At 63.1% G+C, this 22,409-nt stretch overlaps 8 protein-coding genes across 8 annotated transcripts; 4 read left to right on the top strand and 4 right to left on the bottom strand.

Annotated features, from left to right (window-relative positions):
- Positions 1-489: 489 nt before the first annotated feature.
- Positions 490-1,945, top strand: VTJ83DRAFT_6815 (uncharacterized protein; the record flags this gene model as incomplete). Its single annotated transcript, XM_071013568.1, has 2 exons — positions 490-1,595; positions 1,690-1,945. The coding sequence occupies 2 exons, from the start codon at positions 490-492 to the stop codon at positions 1,943-1,945; spliced, it is 1,362 nt and encodes a 453-aa protein (XP_070864442.1).
- Positions 1,946-2,883: 938 nt separating this feature from the next.
- VTJ83DRAFT_6814 (uncharacterized protein) lies at positions 2,884-6,019 on the bottom strand (the record flags this gene model as incomplete). The annotated part of the gene is made up of 2 exons (XM_071013567.1): positions 2,884-5,288; positions 5,350-6,019. 2 exons carry the CDS (start codon positions 6,017-6,019, stop codon positions 2,884-2,886), a joined length of 3,075 nt encoding a protein of 1,024 aa, XP_070864441.1.
- An 803-nt stretch (positions 6,020-6,822) lies between these two features.
- Positions 6,823-9,007, bottom strand: VTJ83DRAFT_6813 (uncharacterized protein; the record flags this gene model as incomplete). Its single annotated transcript, XM_071013566.1, has 4 exons — positions 6,823-7,586; positions 7,678-7,851; positions 7,934-8,224; positions 8,323-9,007. 4 exons carry the CDS (start codon positions 9,005-9,007, stop codon positions 6,823-6,825), a joined length of 1,914 nt encoding a protein of 637 aa, XP_070864440.1.
- Positions 9,008-9,446: 439 nt separating this feature from the next.
- VTJ83DRAFT_6812 (uncharacterized protein) lies at positions 9,447-14,359 on the bottom strand (the record flags this gene model as incomplete). The annotated part of the gene is made up of 6 exons (XM_071013565.1): positions 9,447-10,903; positions 10,996-13,533; positions 13,586-13,838; positions 13,891-13,933; positions 14,008-14,036; positions 14,096-14,359. The coding sequence occupies 6 exons, from the start codon at positions 14,357-14,359 to the stop codon at positions 9,447-9,449; spliced, it is 4,584 nt and encodes a 1,527-aa protein (XP_070864439.1).
- Positions 14,360-15,273: 914 nt separating this feature from the next.
- On the top strand, positions 15,274-16,469 carry VTJ83DRAFT_6811 (uncharacterized protein; the record flags this gene model as incomplete). The annotated part of the gene is made up of 3 exons (XM_071013564.1): positions 15,274-15,436; positions 15,523-15,645; positions 15,751-16,469. The coding sequence occupies 3 exons, from the start codon at positions 15,274-15,276 to the stop codon at positions 16,467-16,469; spliced, it is 1,005 nt and encodes a 334-aa protein (XP_070864438.1).
- A 309-nt stretch (positions 16,470-16,778) lies between these two features.
- Positions 16,779-17,970, bottom strand: VTJ83DRAFT_6810 (uncharacterized protein; the record flags this gene model as incomplete). The annotated part of the gene is made up of 5 exons (XM_071013563.1): positions 16,779-16,897; positions 16,976-17,602; positions 17,724-17,774; positions 17,844-17,863; positions 17,927-17,970. 5 exons carry the CDS (start codon positions 17,968-17,970, stop codon positions 16,779-16,781), a joined length of 861 nt encoding a protein of 286 aa, XP_070864437.1.
- Positions 17,971-18,754: 784 nt separating this feature from the next.
- Positions 18,755-19,841, top strand: VTJ83DRAFT_6809 (uncharacterized protein; the record flags this gene model as incomplete). The annotated part of the gene is made up of 2 exons (XM_071013561.1): positions 18,755-19,621; positions 19,680-19,841. The coding sequence occupies 2 exons, from the start codon at positions 18,755-18,757 to the stop codon at positions 19,839-19,841; spliced, it is 1,029 nt and encodes a 342-aa protein (XP_070864436.1).
- A 1,180-nt stretch (positions 19,842-21,021) lies between these two features.
- Positions 21,022-22,298, top strand: VTJ83DRAFT_6808 (uncharacterized protein; the record flags this gene model as incomplete). The annotated part of the gene is made up of 3 exons (XM_071013560.1): positions 21,022-21,373; positions 21,506-21,936; positions 22,083-22,298. 3 exons carry the CDS (start codon positions 21,022-21,024, stop codon positions 22,296-22,298), a joined length of 999 nt encoding a protein of 332 aa, XP_070864435.1.
- Positions 22,299-22,409: the final 111 nt, after the last annotated feature.

The raw sequence follows: 22,409 nt of genomic DNA, 5'->3' as shown, positions 1-22,409 counted from the left end.
CTGCTGGTTGCATTGCGCTGGCCTCCATCCGGCCTTGGCCAACCCCCCTGTCATGAAGGAATATCTTCCAGGCCGTTCCCCTATGCCCCGGCTTTTGGGGAAAGGACTTGCGGTGGGTAATTACGTGGTACCGCTTCCTGGCCTTCCATCGGATTTCATCCTTCTTCCCCCGTCGTTCATACCTTGTTCTGGGGTGTCGCTTTGGAGCTTTTCGGGGGGACATCTCACGTCGACCTTGACGCCGACAACCTCACGGACCGGACAGACCCAACAGCCCGTCCCCTCGTTTTCGTTAGTGATCGTTGCCGTCGCCGTCGTCGTTATCGTTGGTGGCCGTTTCGATGCCGACCAAGACCGAGGCCACCTAGCCGAGTCCCCTTTTTCTTGGATTCTTTTTCAGCTTATCGACGCTCGTTTTCATTGCCTTGGATCCATCTTTTTTTCCTTCTTTCTTTCCTTCTTGTGTGCCTAGAACCAAGCCGGCCCATCATGAAGCCTTGTTTCTCGTTTCTGCTCTCCCAGAGAGTGCTAGTTTTCGTAGCTGTCCTTTTCATCCTCTCCGCCATCTTCGGCACCGCTGCCATCACCCGGAGCGGCGACAGGTCGTTTTCCCTCTCCCGGCCGAGCCCGCCATCGCAGCCCGCCCCCGACTCGAGCCAGCAGCAGCAGCAGCCGCCACAGAAGCAAACTCCCAACCAGCAAGAGGACCAGCAGGAGGAGGATCAACCGCAGGACCAGCAAGAGGACGGGTCGCACCAAGCGCCCGCATGGCTCAACCTCCCCGTCACCATCCCGCCCCCCGATGGCCCCGCTCCCCCTGACCTGGCCGAGTACAAGTATTTCCACGAGGCCGGCAAGACCCACGAGCTCCAGCACTACGACGTCCGCTTCTTCCGCGGTCAGGTCCCCTACTCCCTGCACCGGGAGTTCCTAACGCACCTCATCCGGGCCTACCTGAAGACCTTCTCCGAGGAGCTCAAGCTCGAGACGTGGCTGGCTCACGGCACCCTGCTCGGCTGGTTCTGGAACGGCCACAACCTCCCCTGGGACTTTGACGTCGACGTCCAGGTCACCGGCGACGTCATGATGCAGCTCTCCATGCGCTACAACCAGAGCGTGTTCCCCTACACGTACGAGAGCAGCGAGGAGGAGGAGCGGCTGTGGGACGACTGGGGCCTGCCGATCAAGGACAAGGGCAAGAAGGCGGACGAGAAGAAGCAAGAGGCTGGCGGTGACATCCGCCAGCGGACGACGAAGCGCGAGGGCAAGACGAAGCGCACCCGCTACTACTACCTCGACATCAACCCCTTCGCGACGCGCCTCGACCGCGGGTTCGGCCACAACGCCATCGACGCCCGCTGGATCGACGTGGCCACGGGCATGTACGTCGACATCACGGCCCTGATGGAGCGCGACCCCAAGGGCAAGCCCGGCATCATCAGCTGCAAGAACCTCCACCACTACTCGCCCGACGAGCTGTTCCCGTTGCGCGAGACCGAGTTTGAGGGTGTCCCTTCTCTGGTGCCCTACGACTATGAGAAGGTTCTTGGCGATGAATATGGCAAAAAGAGCATGGTGGTGACGGAATTCCATGGGTGAGTTTTTTTTTTTTTTTTTTTTTTTTTTCCTTCTAGGTTCTCTTTTGATGGGTTGGACCGGTTGGCTGACGGGAGGCTTTTTTTGTCACAGACATCGCTTCGATAGCAAGTTGAAGGAGTGGATCAAGATCGACGAGTCCGAGAAGAAGAAGGAGAGGCCCAAGGAAGACAACAAGAAGGAACAGGAAAAGAAGCCCGAGGCCGACAAGAAGCCCGAGGCTGAGAAGAAGCCCGAGGCCGACAAGAAGCCCGAGGCCGACGAGAAGCCCGAGGCCGACAAGAAGCCCGAGCCGGGCAAGGACGAGCCCAAGTTGAGGAGGAGAGGGAGGAGGAGGAGCATCCAGTAGGAACTGGCAACAATCCCCACCTCGGCAACGTGGGCTGAGATGGGGGGGAGATGGGCTGTGTAAGTGTTTATAGAAACATAGCCCGGGGCGTCCGTCTGGGGATGTGCATGACTTCTATCGTCGACCCAGTTTGCTTAGCCGCTAGCGCCGGGTGGTCCGAGGGAGGGGAAAGGAAGCGGAAGTCGGCCATGCAGAGAAGCTTGTCTTCCCATGACGTCGACTTCCCGGGCACGACCCACGACCCCTTGGGGTTCACACCGAACCACTTCTCGGCCCCGGCTTGGCAGAGCTTTTAATGCTTTATTTTTCTCTTTTTTTTCTTTGTCTATACTAGGGTATACATGGGTATTTTCTTTTCTTGGGACCAGGTCAAAGTCATCATTTACGTCATCTCCTTTTCCTGCGTTGGAAGGACTGGTGCTGATGATGCTTGGTGATTGATCTCTTCTTACCCCCTGAGCTGGTCTTTGACTCTCTCCGTACACCAGCAGACGGCATGGCTACCTCTTGAATCCACGGCCTCATCACAAAGCAAATCTAACATCCATGCTGCATGCCAACGCGTCATGGCTCTATTCAAACCCGCCCATGCCTACTGGAATCCGTCTCCAAAAATGCTACTCAAGCCAACGGTTGGAAGGGATGTCATGACACATCCACACAACGCCAACGACCCAGCCCCTAGCTTCATCTCTCCATCCATGTCCCTCGTCTAGAAAAACAATATGAAAAAAAAAAAAAATTGAAAACAAACCACCGCAACCCGGTCTGGCTCCTCCGTCCAGCCTCGTCCTCACCAATGCCAAACCCCAACCGCGCGTGCTAGCAACGGAACTCCCTGTTCCATCACCTTCACCCCTCTTTTCCACACAGACCTTCTTGTTCACCCGCGCGACGACAAAGACGAAAAAGAAAAAAAAAAAAAAAAAAAAAAGAACCTAGACGGCGAGCCCGACCTCGGCCACCTCGTCCCTCTCGAGCTTCTCGACGCCCAGGTCGCACGCCGCGCCATACACCCGGATGGGCACCGCCACCTCGAAGCTCTCGCAGGCCGGCAGGGCCTCGACGCCGATGAGGATCTGGCCGCCGCGGTCGTCGTTGGAGATCTCCTCGAGGAAGGGGTGAGGCTGCCCCCTGAGGAGCGGCGACGGGGCGGGCGGCGAGAGAGGGGCGGGCTTCTTCTTCTTGAGCTTGTTGGGTATGCTGAGGGGCGGCAGCTGTTGCCTTTGTTGTTGTTGCCGCCGCTGCTGCTGCTGCTGCTGCTGCTGCTGTTGTTGTTGTTGTGGTTGTTGGCCTTGGGCGGCTGTGCCTTGACGACGGTCGTCGGAGGGCATACCCTCATCATCACCAGCATCGTCATCCCCGTCCTCGTCCTCGTCCTCATCCTCATCCTCACTTGAGCCATCCCCACTCTCAGCATTCCTTCGTTGTGCTTGCTGCTGCTGCTGCTGCTGCTGCTGCTGCTGCTGCTGTTGTTGTTGTTGCTGCTGTTGCCGTAGGAGTAGCTGTTGTTGCTGCGCCAAGGATAGCTGCCTGTCCTCGGCCCCCTCGACCGGCACGACGAACTCGAGCCGCAGCTTCCACTCCATCGACACGCCGCTCGTCACAAACTCGGGCGTGGCCGTCGCCGGGATCGCCCCGGCGAACACGAACCTCCGCGTGAACAGGCACGCCTCGCTCGCGCTCGCCCACACCTTTCTTGTGACCCGCGCCACGCTCGCCTCGGACCGGAGCGCCAGGCTCGGGTCCACGCGCTCCGTCGTCTCGAGCGCCGCGTGGACGGCGTAGCACCGCAGCTGCGCCTGCGAAAAGTCCACGGCGCAGGTGACCACCTCGCCGAGCCGGTAGGCGGGGCGGGTGATCATCACCACGCCGACGCGCCGGCCGTTGCGGGCGATCTCGAACCGGTTCGGGGCTTGCTGAGGATGGTGGGAGCCGGGGGGGCCAAAGTTGGAGCGCAAGATGGCCAGGTCGATGGCTTCCTTGGCGGTCGGCGGCGGGAGGAAGGGGTTGTCGCTGAGGGAGTAGGTGGACGGGCGGCGGGAGGAGGCCGGGGAGCGGGCGATGGGGAGGCTAGGGCTGAGGAGGGCGCCGTGGTTGGACGAGTTGCCGTGGCGGGGGCGGGAGAGGAGCTCGTCGACGTAGGCGAGGAAGGAGGATATCGTAGAGTCGGGTAGGGATTGGGGCGGTTTGGTGAGTTGGGGGGTCTTCTTGGGGGTTTCCCCGTTGACCTGGCGGACCTGTGCCTGGTCTCGTAGGATGATGTAGGGCGACATCAGATCGTGGCCGAGGATCTCGCCGTGGCTGTTGACGCTGCCCAGCACGCGGAACGGCACCTCGACCGACTTGACGCGCTGTTCCCTGGCGCCGCCGGGCCGCTGGGTGCCGATGACCAGGCTGTACGTGATCTTCATGGCCTTGCCGCGGTGGGTGGGCGGCAGGCCCTTGGGCAGGCGGAACGTGTACTCAAACGAGCGGCTCTCGCCGGGCGCCAGCTGCAGGTCGACAAACAAGATGGACTGCGGCGTCGACAGCAGCGGAACGGCCTTGGAGTTGACCATGCCGCGCATCTCCTTGATGGTGCTGAGCTCGCCGCCGCCGAGCAGCTCGCCGATGGAGCTCGTGATGGCGCCCCATCCGAACCCGCGCAGCAGGCCGCTGTCGCGCTTGGTCGTCTCCAGCCCGACAACGCCGCCGCCCTGGCCGCCGACGACCGCCTTGCGCTTGACAGCCTCGAACGGCCCGAGGTTCACGAGCGAGCCGTCCAGCGTGAACGACCCCTGGACCTGCGCATAGCCCATCATCAGAGATTCGGGCTGCCTTGTCGCCGCCGCAGGGGCGGCACCCGAGCCCGGCCCCAGGGCCGACATCCACCGACCGAGCGGCGAGCGGACTTGGGTCCGCAGCGGCTGCTGCGTCACGTATTCCGAGGCCAGCGTCTCGGACGAGTGGTTGCTGAGCGAGTAGAACTCGCCGCTGCTACGCGGCGTCCCTGCGATGCTCATCGTTTGAAGCACCCTCGCCGCCGGCGCCACCCCCTGCTCGTTGATGGTCGGCACGGCGTCCCTCGTCCGTACGGGTAACCCGCCCCCCGTCGGGCTCAGCGGATCCTCATCCCGTCCTCCTCCTCCTGCTGCCGGCCCTGGCGATGGCTGTGCGGGCGACATGGGAAACTTGAAATCGGCGAGCGGATGCGGTGATATGGGCGACCTTCGGAAATCGGTCCGCGGAGTGCCGGGCGTCGTCACGGTGCCGGACCTCCGCCCGTTGATGCTTCGTTCTGGGGGATAGGACGCATGGAAGAGGGGTGAAGGCTGGGCAGGGGATATCCTCGGGTTGGTAGCTGCGCCGGTCCGTCAGCCAATGTTCTTGGATGCCCTAGAGCGCGCAACGGCTCGACTCACCAGAACGTGGCCCGTTGGCCACCCCGCCGCGCGGCAGGATCTGCAAGCTTGACGCCCGCGCATGGCCCTTCCCGCGCGGCGGCTTCGGAGACGAGATCCCCGGGCTGTGCAGGCCATCGTCCATGCCGTTCAGCGAACCGATGGACACGATGGACACGGATCTCTTGTGGCCGTGGCCGTGGCCGTGCCCGCGCGCTTCCGCCCCTCCGTTTCCATGGCCGTTCGCCCCGCCGCGAAAGCCCCTCCCGCTGCTGCTCGTCAATATCGGCGCCCCCGGCGTGGTGGGGCTCTGCAGCCACGAAAGAGACTCGGACCGCGCCCGCGAGGCCGCCGACGGCACGGATACCGACAGGCTCGCGCGGTGGTGCCCGCGGGCGCTGGGAGGGGGCGGAACGAGGCCCGGAGAGGGGATGGCGGGACTGGAGGTCCTTGCGCGGGCCGGGTGGGGGTGACGCGACGAGGCGCTGGTGGGCGAAGCGATGCTTGGCCTTAGGGTGGTGGGCGTCGACAGGGCTGACGACGACGGGGTCGGGCTGTCCAGGCCGGCGCGGACAACATTCCGGAAGGTGATGGTGCACCTGACTTCCTCGCCGGCGAAGACGACTTGCTCGTGCCAGCGCACAAAGACGCGGATGTTGTTGCTGCTGCTCTCCTGGCTCGTTGGCGCCATGGCTGGTCAGGGAGGGAAAGCAAGCGACGGGTTTGTTTGGAAACGAGGCTCGGGCTCAAACTCGTCGATATTCGGGATCGTTTGGACTCGGACCTGCGTTCCTGTCGCAAGGCCGCAATTGATGTCGAAGAGGCGCTCCCTTGCCCAAAAGGAGGGACCCAAGTGCTCGCCCGAAGGTGTCGTAGTCTTTGTCGTCGTCGTCGTCGTCGTCGTCGTCGCCTGGGTTTAAGCCGTTGGTGTTCGCATTGCTTATCGAAGTCTGGGCATCGTGCGGGTTGACGGTGCACGATGCAAAAGGGAGGACAAGACGCGGCCAAGGGCGCTGGGTCAAAAGACTCGGCCGGATCGGGTCGGTCGCGTTGGTCCGAGATTTGGTGGTTTGTTGTTGATGGCCAACACTTGAGCTTGGGTCTTGGGTGAACGAATGAGTGAGCTCGTTAGCTTCCCGTGCTCGAGAGGGCGACGACACCTCGCCAACACCTGGCAGCTTGACAACCCTAACCCTGGATGGAACCGCGCTCCTTGGGGTTGCCCCTTTTTCCCGGGCTTTGCTCCTGAAGCCGCTCCTTGCAACCACACAACACCAGAACAGGTCGTCCACGATGTCTCATGGCAGATGATTGCTGAGAGAGCCAGATGTGCTTCTTCTCTGGCTAACCAAGGCCATTCTTGAAGGCCGACGTCAAAGCCACCTGATGAGCAGAGGCTGTGATGAGCCGATAATTGTTACGGGATGAGTTCAGCGATTCGATGGTCTTGAAGCCATGCCTGATCCTACGCTACGCTTCTCTAGAGGAGCTTCCTCAAACGTAGTGCGCCTTCTTGGGGAATTCGTTGTCAACATCGCTCCACAAGTCCGCCTCGTAGGCCTCCCCGTCCTCGCAGCGACGCTTCCTCGTCCCGTAGCGGATATCCCTCGCCTCCCTCCGGATGCTCTTGGCGAGCTCGGCTCCCGAGGCCATGCTCCCGCCCTCGATCGTGTTCATCGCCGTACGCAGCACACGGCTGGTAACAAGGACGCTGCCGTGGTCCAGCACCGGCACGCCGCGCGAAACCCACCAGACGACAGCAAACGCTAGCAGCTGGACGCCCTGGAAGACAGCCACGACGATAAAGGCTTCTCTCCACTTGACCTGCAGGCTCCTGACGACAAAAGGTCGTTCCGATGCGCCCCGCTCGCGCGTCACGCGCGGCAGCCTCTGCTGCGCGCCTAGGATGGCAAGGATGGGGAGCCGGGCGGCCACGTGCGCCGCCTCCAGCTCCAGCATGAGCGGAACGCTATGGTTGCTGGGGAGGGGCGAAGCCACCGTGAAGCCCTCAAGGAACCCCGTCGCCTTGAGGTCGACGACTTGTGTTTCTCTCATCCGGAGCGTCCCTGACCTGTAACGCACGTAGTCATCACCCGAGGCACCCACGGACAGGTGGACAAATGTCGCGTAGGATAGATTTGACGCCGGGAAGTTGAAGAGAACGTCGCCGGCGAGACCTGGCTCGCCATGGCCACCGGCGATGCACGTTCTGCACTCGTACATGACCTGGTTCGAGGCCAGGTATCCCTGGTACAGGTCTACGCGGTCGCAGCAACGCCGCCGTGTCAGCCAAGATTCGCCGTCGTCTTTCTGCAACATCTTGACAAAGGCGTCGCAACGGCGTCTTACAGGTGGCGAGACAGCCCTGATCTCGATGGGGCAGCATGGGGTCGGTTTCGTTCCAGTCCATCGCCCAGACATGGGAGCCCGGGGCATCGCGTTTCCGGAGAAAGGCATCAAACACGTGCACGTACAGAGGGCTGTTGGAGGGTGGGTAGGGCGCCTTGTCGGGATCGCCAGAGCCTGCAGACGAACCGGTCAACAGCGTGCCCAAACCCTCAGGGCAGCATCGCCGTGTTCGCAACGGCAAGGATTCCGTACGTACCCGCGTGGCTATCTATGGCTGCCACCGGCTCTCCCTTGGAATAGATGGTCCCCTTTTCGTAAACGCGGCCCTGGCATGTCGAGGAGCTGCGTATGACTTTGCTGGGGGAGCGGTACTCGTACGCCCCTTGGTACTCGCAGAGGGGGTACGCGTAAGTGACCGTGTTCCCGTCGACAAGGCGATCCAGGCCATGGACGCCGATGTTGTTCGTCGTGTAGGTCGAGGGGTCCGATGCGTCGAACGGGATCGGCACGGTCATCAAGCCTACATTGGCCAAGGAGTCCGCCTTGTCTGCGAGACCACGCGCATATCATCAGCTCCGTTTCCGTCATGTTTGTGCATTCCACCGGGGCTCTTCTGGCGCCCACGAAGAGACAGAGCCCACATACCCTGGTTCAGCTGCAGCATGTGAATCGCCTTCGCCGGATCCTTCGTGGCAGCCCCGTTGGAGCTCAGCCACTCGCCGCTCCCAAAGTCGGTCACCATGACGGGATGCTCGATCTCAACGTTCTCGTTGATGTCGTAGACCAACCCAAAGGCGGCAACGCCGAGGCGGGCGGCTACGTTGAACGCTACGTACACGAGCACGACCAGCGCCGTGGTAGACAGCTTCTTGTCTCTCCGCAGCTGGTGGAAGACGAGCTCGAGCGACCTCGAGGGGTTCTGCATGCCGAGAATCAGGTCGACCTCGCGCGGCGAGTGAGCTCGCCACGCCAGCAGCGGCCAGCGGAGGGCGCTCCCCAACACGCCGAGAAGCGAACCCACCGACAAGCTCACCAGGGACGAGAGGTGGATGGCCAGGGTGTTGAAAACCCGCCTCCCCCAGGGGCCCAGATGGTCCGGCTGGCTGTACAAGTACAGGACAACCATGAGGAGGATGCTGAAGAACAACGACGAGCCAAAGCGCCACCAAACGCTCCAGTTCCGCCACGAGAGCCCTTGGTATCGGGACGGGGCCGGTGCCCGGGCGGAGCCATCGCTGGGGGCGGCCCCGAGAAGGGACTCCTCGGGAGCCCCTCCGGCCTGATCGCCTTGAGGGAGCGGGGAGATGTTCGAGGGCTTGTCGGAGGCCATGCGCAGGTATCAAGGTGGCCGTCGGGCTGATCCGATATTGACATGGGTGAGGAACGATGGCTATTACTATGCATCAAAACGAGGGCCGAGGTCAAGCTGTTGGATGCCGGGATGGCTCCCTAGGGCACCCCGGGAAGCCCGCCCGCGACGTCGATCTAGGCCCCTCCTCCAGGTCCCAACCTCCACCGTGGGACGCCGCCCCAAGTCGAAGAGAGGGTGTTCAGCGGAAGCACGCAGCACTGAGTCAAGGAGACCTGCGTGGCCCCACCACCAAGGGCTGCTTCGCCGGTGGCTTTGCCAATGCGGCACAGAGGGGAACGGGAGCGATGGTGTTGGAGTCTATAATACCCTCCATGTGCTTATCCTACCAGCGTATCCAAAGCCCGCTTGCGCGCTCGGCGTGTGCAGCAAGCAACCCAAGAGCCTCGAATCCTCTTTGCTACACACCCTCGCCTCCCTTCGCCTCGCCATTCGCCCTGGCCGCCTTCCTCGCCCTCAAAACCTCACACGCCACCTCCGCAGCCTTCGTCCTCGCCTCGAGCCGGCTGAGCGCCCCCTTCGCCGTGCCCAAGCACTCCCCTCCCACCAGCACCCTGCACGAAAACGTCGTCTCCCCGTCGTCGTCCTCCTCCTCCTCCTGCCCCATCGCCTCCTCTCCCTTCTCGCTCGGGGCCGTCACCTCGTACTCGACGCTCGCCCCGCAAGCCAGCCTCCCCAGCTCCTCCTTCGGGTGCAACAGCTCCACCTTGTCCTGCACGAGCCTCCGCATCAGCGGCAGGATCCCAATCTTCTCGGCCAGCTGCTCGCACGCCTCCAAGGCCGCCCTGTCTTCCCCTCCCGCCGCCGCGACCGACGCCGCCGCGTCCACCCACACCGCGCCCAGGATGCTCTCAAACACGTCCGAGTAGAACTTGTGCGCCTGCAGCCGCGCGAGCAGCGTCCACGGGTACCTTCTTCCGTGCCACAGCGCCTCGAGGATCTTGCCGCGCATAGCGGCGTGCCGCCGGGCGGTGGCGCGCTGGACGAGGCCCATGTCGAGCGACCCGTGCCTCAGGAACGACCAGAGAGGAAGCTTCTTCTCGGTGCGTCGGATGGTGATCTTGGGGTCGTGGCCCTTGTCGTCGTCGTCGTCGTCGTCGTCGTCGTCGTCGTCGTCGTCGTCATCATCATCGTCACCTGAGCTTCTGGCGCCCGCGGCGGCGGCGGTGGCGGGTCCATCCACCTCCACCTCCGTCTCTTCCATCGTCACGCACCACTCCATCACCAAGAACCCCAGGATGTCGGCGTTCACGAGCGCGGTCCGCAGGAGGTGCAGGGCCTGCGTCTCGAGCGGCGCCGGGTCGGCGTGCGCGAACAGCTTGTTCACCACGACAAAGTCGAGCACCGCGTCGCCCAGGAACTCGAGCCGGTCGAGCGAGGCGCGCACGCCCGGGCCGGAGCACGAGCCGTGCGTCAGGGCCTCGACGAGCAGCGCCTTGCGGGCGAACGTGTGGCCCAGCAGAGGCTCGATGGGCAGCATGTTTTGCGGGAGGGGCTCGCGTTCGGGGGCGTCCGCGAACAGGACGGAGCGGCACCGCTCGACGGACCGCCAGCCGAAGGAGGGCAGGAACAGCGACATGCAAGCGACGGCTCCCTGGATGCCGCTGCTGAGGAAGGACGCGCCGATCAGAGACTCGATCACGTCGGCGAGGGTTTTGGTGCTGAGCAGGCGGCGGGTTGGGGAGGGGGGCGAGGAGAGGAGGTCTTGGACGTAGCTGGGACGCCACTTGCGGAGCTTGAACTGCTGGTGGATGATGTAGGGGTCGAGACCGAAGTCGATGGCGGAGCGGGAGAGGCGGGAGTTGGAGACGACCTTGTCCTTGAGCGGCGAGAGGATGCCTTCGGGATACTTTAGGTCTGGAAAGAGGGGGAGGGGGAACCGTCAGGAGAATGCCGGAAAGATGGACGCCTTGGGGGGGGGAGGGAGGGGAGAGAAAGGATCAGCTTACACTTGGCACAGATGTTCACCGTGGTGCAGTACTTGAGGATCGAATCGCCGAGGAACTCCAAGCGCTCGTAGTCGGTCCACTCGCGTGCCGCCCTCGCCGTGATGGCCGACACCACCAGCGACAGGTCCGTGATCCCCACGTCCTGCAGCCGCGACTCGAGCAGGTTGCGGGCGATGAGGTGCACCCCAAGGGCGTGCGTGATGGCCGGGATCAGGAAGCCCACGCGGGAGTAGACGACCGGGAACGCGTCCACGCGAAGATGCTCGGCGGGCGCGATGCGCGGGTACGGCTTCGCGCTGGCCGCCGGCGGCTTCTGCTTGGCGGGCGCGTGGAAGAGGGGGATCGTCTTGGGCCAGCTCTTCACCACCACGTACGGCGTGTTGGCGGGGCGCTCCTCAAACTCCTTGTCCGTCGTTTTGCCGACAAGCTCGGCGGCCGGTTTGGACGGGAGATAGCCCGCGGCGAAGTACGGGCGACCGCAGTCGGTCACGTCGCGGACGAGGTACGCGCCCGCGAGCTTCTCCCGCAGCTCCGCGGTGACCGGCGCGCCTTCGGTCGCGAGGAGCTCGCCGACCTCCCCATCCGCCAGGACGAAGCGCACGGGGTACTGCTTCTCCGCGTCCAGCGCCCAGCGGTATCCAAACGCCAGCTCCAGCAGCCGCAGGCTTCGGTCCTCCCCAGCAAGAGCCCCCCTTCCCTCCTCGCCCTCGATGCGCATGTCCGGGTCCGTCACCACCCTCCACGGCCTCCCCGCATCCCAGTACACCTCCAGGTCCTTCATGTACGGCACCGGAACCGGCATCACCACATCCAGCGCCACCTTTTGCGCGCCGTCGGGACTCTCCACCCGCATCCTCCTCCTATACGTCGGCCCTCGCTTGTCCTCCCACGCCCTCGCCACCGCCCTCCACGGCTCCATCTCCCCGCTCACCGCCGCCACGCCCAGCCTCTTTTCCGTCCTCCACTCCTTCGGAAGCAAGTCGTCCTCCGTCGCCGGCAGCAGGTGCTTGTTGACCAGCCCGGCCCTGTAGAGCGCGGCGTACGCCTGGAAGGCCGCGTCCTTGCACGCGGCCGCCTCGGAGAGCCAGGAGTGCAAGCCCTCAAACCTGCGCAGCTTCGGGGGGAGGGAGACGGGCAGGTGCACGGTGGCGCGGCGCAGGTTCAGCCGCCGCCCGTACAGGAGAGGGGCGTTGCCTTCGAGGGACCGCACGACGTAGAAGGGGCTCGAGTCGACAAACTTGCGCGAGCGGAGGGTGGCGCAAAAGTGCTCGAGGTGGCCCTTGGCGTCGTGGAGGGCGATCCGGGCGCCCGTATCCGGGTCGCGGAGGACGGGGTAGTCGTGGAGCTCGGCCTCGGACGCCCCCCCGGCTTCGGCCTGCTCCAGGAGCGGGTTCTGGCGCATCTCGTCCTCGTACTTGCGCTTCATGGCCGCCTCGTGGGCCTCCCAGTCGCGGGAGACCTTGGTCGGGGTGGGCTTGACGAGGAGGTACAGCTCGGACCGGGACATGCGGGCGCGGCCGCGGCGCTGGATGAAGGCCTTGAGGTTGTCGGGCTCGTCGAAGCAGACGACAAGGTTGCAGGCGGGCACGTCGATGCCTTCCTCGAGGACGCTGGTGGCGACGAGGAGGTTGATCTTCCCGGTCCGAAAGGCGTGGAGAGAAAGGAGGTAGTCCTTCCGGGCCAGGTCGAGAAAGTCCCGTCGCTTGCCGGGCATTCTGGAGGTGCCGACCATGGAGCCGACGCGGTAGCGATGCGAGGTCTTGGGGTGGTGGGCCAGGATGTAGGACAGCACGGCGACGGTGGCTCGCTCCTTGGCGAAGACGATGCCGATGGGATCGCCCTCGCGGGATTCGAGGACGCCGAGCAGCGCCTGGACCTTGGGCGAGAGGTCTGTGGGTATGGCGGGCGGCGGCTTTGCGCCGATCCTCTGGAAGATGTCGGCCAGGTATCTCTGTTCCTGCTCCTGGAGGCTGTCGCCGGACGGCTGCTCTCCGTCGGCCGGCTTGGTGAACTCCGACACGACCGCATAAAGGTAGTACTCGGCGGCCCACGGTCCCAACTTCTCATGCATTTCTCGAGTGCGACGCCCGAGGTCCGCGAGGCTCCTCATGCAATAGGTGTTTCTCTTCGTGATGGCCGTTCGGAGCCTGGCCCGGCTCTTGGGGTCGTTGCGTTCAAGCAGGAAGCGGATGCGCGGATCATGCCGGATGTCGAGCGTGATATAGAGCCTTTGCAAGCTCTCGAGGCCCGGGAGATCGGGCAGGTCGATGCCGTCGTCGTCGTCCGGGGCCGCGTACCGGACGGTCTTCAGCACGGGGCGGTTGACCTGAGCCAGCAGCTCGTCGCGGTGTTTGCTCGGCGTCCTCACCACGGCATCCAGGAGCTTCTCGAGCTTCTCGAGGCCGCTCAGGTCGTTATTCATCAAAGGGCTTGCCGTGAGGCCCAGGATGTGCGGGACATACAGCCCCTGTTTCTTCCTCGGGGCGTAGTGCTCTTTCATGAGCCGGGCCCCCGGGTGGTTCCCGACGCAGTTGTGGGCTACGAGGGTCAGCGTGACTCTGTTTGATACAACCGGGGTGCTAATGCTCACCTTCATCTAGCACAATAAGGCAGAGGGATTCAAGCGGGACGAAGGCATGCGCCACGGCATCAAGGAGGATCTGGTAGGTCGAGACGACGATTCTGATATTGAGCAGAACGGCGTCCCAGACGCCCCTGGATGACCATGCATCCACGTTGTCGGAACCGATAATGACTTTGGCGCCGACAGAGGGCGTCTGGACTCGAATGGCGTCGAACTGCTGCTGAGCCAGGGCCGCGGTTGGAGCCAGGAACCAGGCAATCTTGAGGACCATTAGCCAAGGGGAGAACCGAAGCAGATCCGTTCAAGCTAACCTTGTCGCTCCGTTCCATCTCGGCTTGGATGCGAAGGATGGCGCTAGACATGCCGTCAGAACGGTATCTGCTACTGGATAGCGCAAAAGAAAAGGAAAAAAAAGGGGGGGGACTTACACCTGAGTCTTTCCGCTGCCCGTATCCATCTTTCAGACCGGGTCAGCAGGGAGAACCAGGAACTTGGTCTCGAGGCGCTAGAACCTACCGCGACGATGATATTCTCTTTGAGGCTCTTCTCGAGCATCTCAAGTTGGTAAGCCCTTGCGGCCAGAGTGACCACGGTAGGCGTTTCCTCTTCAACGGGAGAGTCGCTCCTGGGGCTGGGTTGCGAATCGACGTCGGCCTCATCTGTGTCATCGAAAGTGGCCGACAGGGGAGCTCCGGACTCTTCATCCTCGGAGGAGTAAAGGCTATCCTCCGGCTCCGAAGAGCTGGAGGAGCTGGGGTCGGAGTCGGGGTCGGGGAGCATGGTGGCTGGGCACAACGGGCTGTGGGCAGCGGAGAGCGAGGAACGGAGAGCTTGTAGCTGATTCCTGGGTCTGAAACTGTTTTTTACCCCAAGTCCTACTGCCTGTTCAGACTAGCGACGATGAGCCGAGGAGGAGATCGTTGGGCCGTGAGCGCGTTGGAGACCGGAGACCCAGCGAGCTGACAACAACAACTGCAGGTGCCCTTGGATCTAGAAAGTCCTAGAAGCGGCTGTGATGCGATGCTTAGCTCCAAGAAATGCGATGCTTCGTCTCGAAGGATATCCAATGTGTGTAAAAGGTATATAAAAAAAAGGTTGTCCTGTCATGCCGTTCTTTCTATAAAACACCGAGACAGTGTTGCTGTGAGGCCCACCATTTTCGCGACCAACGCAACCCCCCTAAAAGCCTTGCTTGTCATGCAGATGGAGGCATTTGGAGGCACTTGGAGGCACTTGGAGGTCCTCTATTGCATGCGTCAGGCTGACATGATGGCATACACGGACCTATGACGGATAAGAATTAGGAGGTGCTCACGGTGTTGGTTTACCAATCTGCCTGGCCTCTCCATGCGGCCAACAGCTTCAGCTTGTTATTCCAGTTGAGGGGTTTCGGAGGGGAACCCGGAGCCGTCCCGGCCCCACATCAACCCCGGAGCCAAGCATCTCGCTCGGCCACTGGCAGCACCCATCGCCGGGTGGTCAGGCCGTTTTCGTTCTCTGGCAACTCTGTGGTGTTTGCAACGGCTTGGCTTGACTTGTCCGTCACTCAGCGACCGCGGACGGATTCGGACGGCGGGACTGTGCATGGCCGGACCAAACAGAGGGTCCTCAGAAGCCGCCCAGTGACCTTTCGCTTCTGGGCACCGTCGACGTGCAACAAATCAGGGGTCGTCCCGAAGGCATCTTCGCCCGCCATGCCCTTGTATGCGACGGGCTTCAACGCCTGGAACCAGCTGCAGTTCCGCGTGGCAGCCTCGGACGCCCAGGTTGCCGAGCCGGATGACCTCTCGTCCTTCGCTTGCGTGTTACCCGACGAACGAGTCCGCCGGGTGAGAGCCGCCTTGTCATACACAGAGGGTAAGCCATGGGGCGACGTTCCGCCACTCTCGACCCCGTACACAGTAGATCCCCCAGGCTGAGCGTCGGCGTTCGATTCTCCCCAGTGGTCCTCGACAATGGAGAGACACGCTTCGCCGGCATGGTGCCCGTGGTCCACCAGCAGCTTCGCTCCGCCGACGAGCTGACCTACACCGCCTTGGCCGAGGCAGCCAACGGCACCGTCGTTGGTACGTACACCCCCTCTTACGCCCACGCCTCTCAAGGTATGTCGACCGGGACCCGAGGACGGGGCCTGCTAACGTCACGCCCGCTCTTCCTTGGCTCTCGCCCAGTCCACGACGGCAACGACTCCCTGAAGCAGTACCCCTCCGTCCACCACCTCCTCTCCCACGCGGCGCCGTCCCCCGTCGTCTTCGCCAACCACCCCGCCGCCACGCAGACCGTGGCCTACGCCGCGGGGTTCGCCGCCCTCGACCCGCCGACGGGCCGCGTCTGGACCTGGGGAGACGAGCGCTACGCGGCATGCCTGGGACGCGAGCCGAGCGACGACAGCCCCGCCGCGGCGCCCCGCCTCCTCGCCGACCTCGTCGACGTCCCCACGGGGCCCGTCGCCAAGCTCGCGGCCAGCCCCTCCGGCTACCTCCTCGCCGCCCTCACGGCCGGCGGGGATCTCTACTGCTGGGGCGATGCGGCGCGGTGCGGCCCGGCGCTTCGGAGCTTGCATCTTGACGAGAACGACGGCGCCCCGGTGCCCGTGGTGATCGCAGACGCCACCGACACCGACGGCGGCGGCGATGCGGAGAAGGACGTGGCCGACGTAGGGGTGGGTGACGCGCACGTGCTTGTGCTCACGGCCGACGGAGAGGTCTATGTGTTGGGCGACAATTCGAACGGGCAGCTCGGCTTGGGGCCGGGTGTGGCGACGGCAACGGAGTGGACGCGGGTTGAGCTCGAGCGGGTGCTGGAGCCGGGGGAGAGGGTTACCAGCGTGGTGGCCGGGCCGAGGAATTCATTTCTGGTGGTGGAGAAGGAAAACAAGGCTATGTCATAGCAGAGAGACGGCGATGGAACGAACCCGGCGATGGAATCCTGGCGGTGGGGGGGGGGGGGGGGGAGGAGTTCGTTCACCTGCATCGCCGAGGTGAGGTGGCTTTCTTTCTCTCTGTCCGTCTCTATCTTCGTTGCGGGGTGCGTGGTGGTCTCTTCGTCGTCTAGTGTACACATGAAACAAAAAAAAGAAGCGTACCGGCGGAGGGAGAGAGAAAGCCTGTGCGAGATGCCACCTGCCCGGATATCCGTTGCCCCCCTTTCCTTGCCATGTCCTGCGTTACCCACTTCTCCAAACGCCCGTGCCAGAAAATCATAGATTCGTCAGGTAGTCCTCGATCTCCTGCGGCGTGAGCTTGCGGAAGCGGGGGCCCACCGCGCCTTCGACGCCCTCGACGCCGAGGAGGTGGTCTGCGGGAGGGCCGACGATGCCTGCCATCATGGTTCGTCAACAACACAACGCGAACTGGGAGGAGGAAGGAAAAAAAAAAAAGAAAAGAAGACGCATACCAATCTCAATCGTCTCCCCGTTCATCTCTCCCTCGATCGTCTCCTTGAGCGTCAGCAGCGCAATGTGTACCGCATCCTCCAGCTCCAAGCCCTCCGTGTACCGCTTCTCGAGAAACGTCTTGGCCGTGGCGGCGCTCTTGCCAATGGCCGTGGCCTTCCACGGAAAGTAGCTCCCGCTGGGGTCGACCTGATACAGCATGGGCCCGCCCTTGAGGATGCCGCCCGTCTTGCCGGCGAGCTTCGACTTGTTCTCCCCTGGCGGCTTCTGCTCCTGGCCCTCTTTCCCCGGCTGCACCTCCTCTTCCTCGGGCAGGATGCCCTCGTCCCAGCCCGCCACGAGCAGGCTCACGCCGTAGGGGCGAACGCCGCCCGACTGCGTCGCCTCCTGCATGACGCGCGCCACGTCCTGCACCAGGATGCGCGTCGGCGGGTACTCGTTGTAGATGCGCTTGTAGTTTGTGTGCGAGACCTTGCGCGCGCGGTCGACCAGCACGCGGTAGTCCGGGCCCATGCCGCTGTACACCATGCCGATGTTGGGGGTGATGAGGCTGATCTTGGAGAGGGAGGAGGGGTCGGCGAGCGGGGTCGACGACTTCTTTTCCGTGGCGAGGACGATGCCGTTGGTGGCTATAACAAGGCGGACAGGCACGAGTTAGCTCGAGGAGCCCAGGGCGGCGTGGTTGGGGATGGCGCCCGCCTGCCCGGGCGGGAGGCGGTGCGGGGTGTGTGGGGGGGGTGCGAGACGGACCTTTGATGCCCAGGGCTGTTACGCCTTGGTTGACGGCGTTGAGAGCATATTCTGGCGTGGAGGGTTAGAGGGCATGCTGGACGAGGGGTGGCAGAGGGGCCGGAAGCGCAAGGGACGAACCGATCTGGACCAGCTTGCCGCTGCGTGGTTGTTAGCATCCGTCACCCCCGTTTACACGGCAGCCTGGACATGGTCGGGCTCACCTGGGCGAGAATGTTGTGAGAGAGAACGAGTATCTGTCCGCCATGATGCCGGTTGGAAAGTCTCGGGAACGGGTCGCAGGGTTGGAATTGAGAGGTGTGCGGGCGTTGCGACGGGGGGAGGGCTGGTGGTGGTTGTGGTGGTGATGGCGGTGGTGGTAGTGGTGAGTCTCCGAATCTCTGGCTGGAGGCCGGGCCGGGCTGCTGCTGGTCGAACCTCCAGGTTGCAGCTGTAACTAGGTAACTAACCAGTTAGCCAGCAACGGCGTGCGCGTCGCTGCTGCGCTGAGGAGAGAGAGCTTGGGCCAACCCGCCGCGGCATGCAAAGCTGCTGATTCGTCCGGCCCGTGGAACCCCACCCCGCCAGGCCCCAGGCCGAGACATCCTGGGAGGCTAACCGGAACGGGAAAGCGGCCTTGCACAACAAAAAAGTCGACGGGATGGAACGGGTTTCGACTTTTTCTCTTGCAACAGGCTCTCGCCGTGAACTTGGCTCGGTCTTGCATGGAGGAATCGCCGAGATGCTTCCTCCGTGCGGGTGAGCTACCTGTTGGCGCGATGCTGGGGCTAGCATCGGCCGCTCTGGCTCGGATCCTGGGGTTGACCTGTCGGACGGACATGCGGTGCTGCTGTTCGACGGCCTTCCAAGTCCAAGCCGCGAGCTGGCCTTAACTGCGCAAGGCCAACGTACCCCGGTGCGGCTCTGAGCGCATTTCAATTGGCGACCCCATCATCCATTCCTCTCAGATCCATCTCGCATTCTCGGTCCCCTCTTCCCACCACCCCATCCCCCCTCAGCAGGATTCTTCACCCCTACATACAGGTTCGAGAATGGCCTCGGAGGCGTTTCAACCGAAATGGAGCTGGTCGTCGGCCATGGACGGGGCGGATGGCCATGGCGCGGCGGCGCCCGAGGCCCAAGCTCGACGCGCCGAGAGCAGCGCCACCTCATCATCGGCGTCCGCAGGCCCCGCGCCAACGCCCACGCCTACAACGCCAGGTCCGGCGCCCCGGCAGCAGAGCCAGCGCCGCTACCGGCCTAGGACCTGCCGCATCTGTCTCGACGTTGTCTATCCCAGCACCGAGATCGACGACTCGCTCGCCGGCCGCGTCTTCTCGTCCAAGGCGCGCGTGCGCTACGTGTCGGACGACCCGGAGCTCGGCCGGCTCATCAGCCCGTGCCGATGCAAGGGCACCCAAAAGTACGTCCACGAGGGCTGCCTGCAGGCCTGGCGCATGTCGGCCCCGCTGTCGGATCGCAACTTCTGGCGCTGCCCGACGTGCCAGTTCGAGTACCGCCTCGAGCGCCTGCGCTGGGGTCGCTGGCTGTCGAGCAAGCCGCTGAGGGCAGGGCTGACCGTCTTCATCATGGCCTTCACGGTGTTCCTGCTCGGGTTCGTGGCGGATCCGATCCTCAACCTGTGGCTGGACCCGTTTGGGAGCATCTTTGGGTCGTTTGTCGACTTTGACATGGAGGATCGCATCCTGATGGACGACGAGGACGCGGGCACCTGGTCCTTGCACTTCGTCAAGGGGTTCCTCTCGCTGGGCCTGCTCGGGTTTCTCAAGACCATGGTCGCCATGTCGCCGTGGCATTGGTTCAACGTGAGGGTTGGCGGGAGGCGTAGGCGAGGCAGGGACCGGCTCGAGCAGATCAACTGGGCGCTGGTGATCATTGGGGTTCTTACGTTCCTGGGGGTAGGTGGTCCGCGCGCATCGAGCTCCGCTGGCAGGTCGGCTAACGCCTCCGCGACAGGCAACCTGGAAGTTTGTCAACCACCTCATCGAGAGGACGCTCGAGAAGGCGAGCAATCGCGTCGTCGATATCCAGGGGGACGATCCGGACGAGGAGGACGAAGACGACGGTCCAGCGCCGCGGCAGGAAGCCACGGCAGGCGAGTCCCGAAAGGATCGGTAGCTGTCCACGTCGCTCGGCGTCTCACCGAGGCATCGCTCCTCATCAGCCCTAGTAATGATGCCCATAATCACGTCCCCGGCCTCCCTCCTGCTCGGTGATATTCCCTTCCTCCTCCCCTTCCCGCCGCACACTCTTAAGTTCCCACAGCTTCGCCTCCGTGCCGTGGTTACTAGTCTGTGTGCGGAGAACAAGCCTCGCTATCCGTCCAGAGAACGGGACGTCTTGTCCTGTTCTTGCTTTGGTCTGGGGCGAAAGCCTTGATCCTTGCCTGCAATCGAGAGCCCTTCGGGGCCTCTTGGGTTGATGTCTGCCTCCTAGGCTCTGATGCCGTCGAAGATGGGAAGTGGAAAGGCTGGGTGAAGACATGCCATGCCGCATGGATGGGTGGTCCGGGTGCTCAACTTTTTTTTCCTTCTCTTCTCTCGGAAGAATTCAACCATGCTATTTCTTTTTCCCACTTCGTCAACATCCGGATCCTGAGACCTGCACCTTTCCCGGGGTTTCAGATCCCGCCTGATGTCCCCCTGTCTGACTGTGATGCCTGCACCGTACGCAGTATTATGCCAATCCTGACCCCCCGCCATCGGACGTCCCAGGGTTAGGGTCACTTGAGATAAGGCAACACCGCCTTCGTTATCGCGTCCTATTCCGTCCAAAACACAGCCGCGACCACAACTTTGGCGAACGAAGCCATCATGTACTCGTAGCACACTGTCTGATGAATCCGTGCTGGTGGCACACAAGACAACTTCTTGTGAGCTGGTCATTGAGGTGGCTTGGGGGGCTCTCTTATCTCTTCGCACGCTCCTAACGTATCCATCCTCCTCTCCCCTCTCCTCCACGTTTGACCAACTCCCTCGACCACGCTCCCTCCACACAGCCCGCCATCGCATCGGCGGACAATCCAGACGGAGCAGGCTTGACCCACGATTGGCAGGCACCCGGCAAACACTCCAACGCACGGCGACGTTGGACAACGCTCCGTCCAGCGCTCCCTGCGTCGCCGACCCGGCGCGGTTCGTTCTTAAATCGGTACCATCGTACGGCACCTCTCCGACGTCCACGTCCCTCCTAGGTCCTCCTCCTCCTCCCCGGTGACACGGACCCCGGCATTACCATCTTGATTCGGATCTAGGGACCGCCCGCCGCGCCGTCCCCTTGCCTCCTCTCGTCACCAACAATGCATTTCGCACTACCGCCGCGAAAGACATCGCAACCTCCGCCGTACCTGCGCCCGGCCGCCCGGCTACCCGGGTTTCGGCGGACCCGCGCCAAGCTCGTCGCCATCGCCGGGCTTGTCCTTCTTAGCCTTGTATACCTCATCGCGCGCGCCCAGACCCACAGCGGTAGCAGCAGCAGCAGCGGCAGGTCCCATGGGGCAGCGCCAGTGCCTGCGCGGACACGCAACCCCTCACGAGGGGATCGAGGGGATCCGCCTGTGGTGATCGTGACGGTGCTGGACGAGACCAAGTACACCAAGGAGTACCTGCAGGCGGTTCGGGAGAACAGGGTGCAGTATGCCGAGAAGCATGGTTCGTTTCCCCTTCGTGGCATCCAGACATGCAGAGAGGCACAGAAGGCAGCCAGATACAGACAGCCAGGAGACAGAGACTCTAACCACCGGTGTCCGCCACACACACACACACACACACACACACACACAGGCTACAAAACCCTCCTCGCCACCCCCAGCGACTACGACCTTGCCGAGGCGCCCGCCTCATGGGCCCTCGTCCCCGCCGTGCGCGACGCCCTGACCCGCTTCCCCCGCTGCGCCTACGTCTGGTACCTGGACGCGGCGGGCTTCGTCATGAACCCCCGCCTGAAGCTCGAGGAGGACATCCTGCGCCCCGCGCAGCTTGACAAGCTGATGCGCCGCGACGTGCCGGTCGCGGGCACCGATGGGGCGGTCAAGACGCTCGCCAGCCTTAAGGCGGAGGATGCCGAGCTCGTGCTGACGCAGGACGGGGGCGAGGGCCTGGCGGCGGGGAGCTTCGTGCTGAGGAACGGCGAGTGGGCCAAGTTCTTCCTCGAGACGTGGTTTGGGCCGCTGTACAGGAGCTACAAGTTCAAGAAGGCGGAGGCGCATGCTTTGGTAAGTGAAAAGAAAAACAAAAATTGGCTGTTTTTTTTTTTTTTTTTTTTTTTTTTTCTTTCCCGTCTCCCGCAGCTTCTTTCTTCTTCATGGGTGAGCACACGGAACGGCCATGATCTGACGGGGGAGTGCCGACGGTCTCGCAGGAACACATGCTCCGATGGCACTCGACGATCCTGTCGCGGGTGGCTATCGTCGACCAGCACGTCCTCAACGCGTACAACAAGGGCGCCGGCGGCCAGGAGTACAAGGATGGCGACCTGGTGGTGCGGTTCCCGAGCTGTTCTGGAAAGGCGTGCGAGACGGAGACGCGGGCCTTTGTGCAGGCGTGGCGGAGGGCGTTTGATGCGGCGCAAGGTTAGGTCGGCTGGGCTGGGCCTGTTGGACGACAACAACACACCAGAATTCGATTTGTTTTTGTTTTTACGGTGTCTCAGCGCCCCGCGAGGCCGCCTCTTGCTCCTTTGAGAGAG

This window comes from Remersonia thermophila, chromosome 6 (genome assembly GCF_042764415.1).
Source record: "Remersonia thermophila strain ATCC 22073 chromosome 6, whole genome shotgun sequence".
Classification (NCBI taxonomy): Eukaryota; Fungi; Ascomycota; class Sordariomycetes; order Sordariales; family Chaetomiaceae; genus Remersonia; species Remersonia thermophila.
Note: the sequence above shows the minus strand (reverse complement) of the source record. Positions and strands in the feature narration are given on the sequence as shown.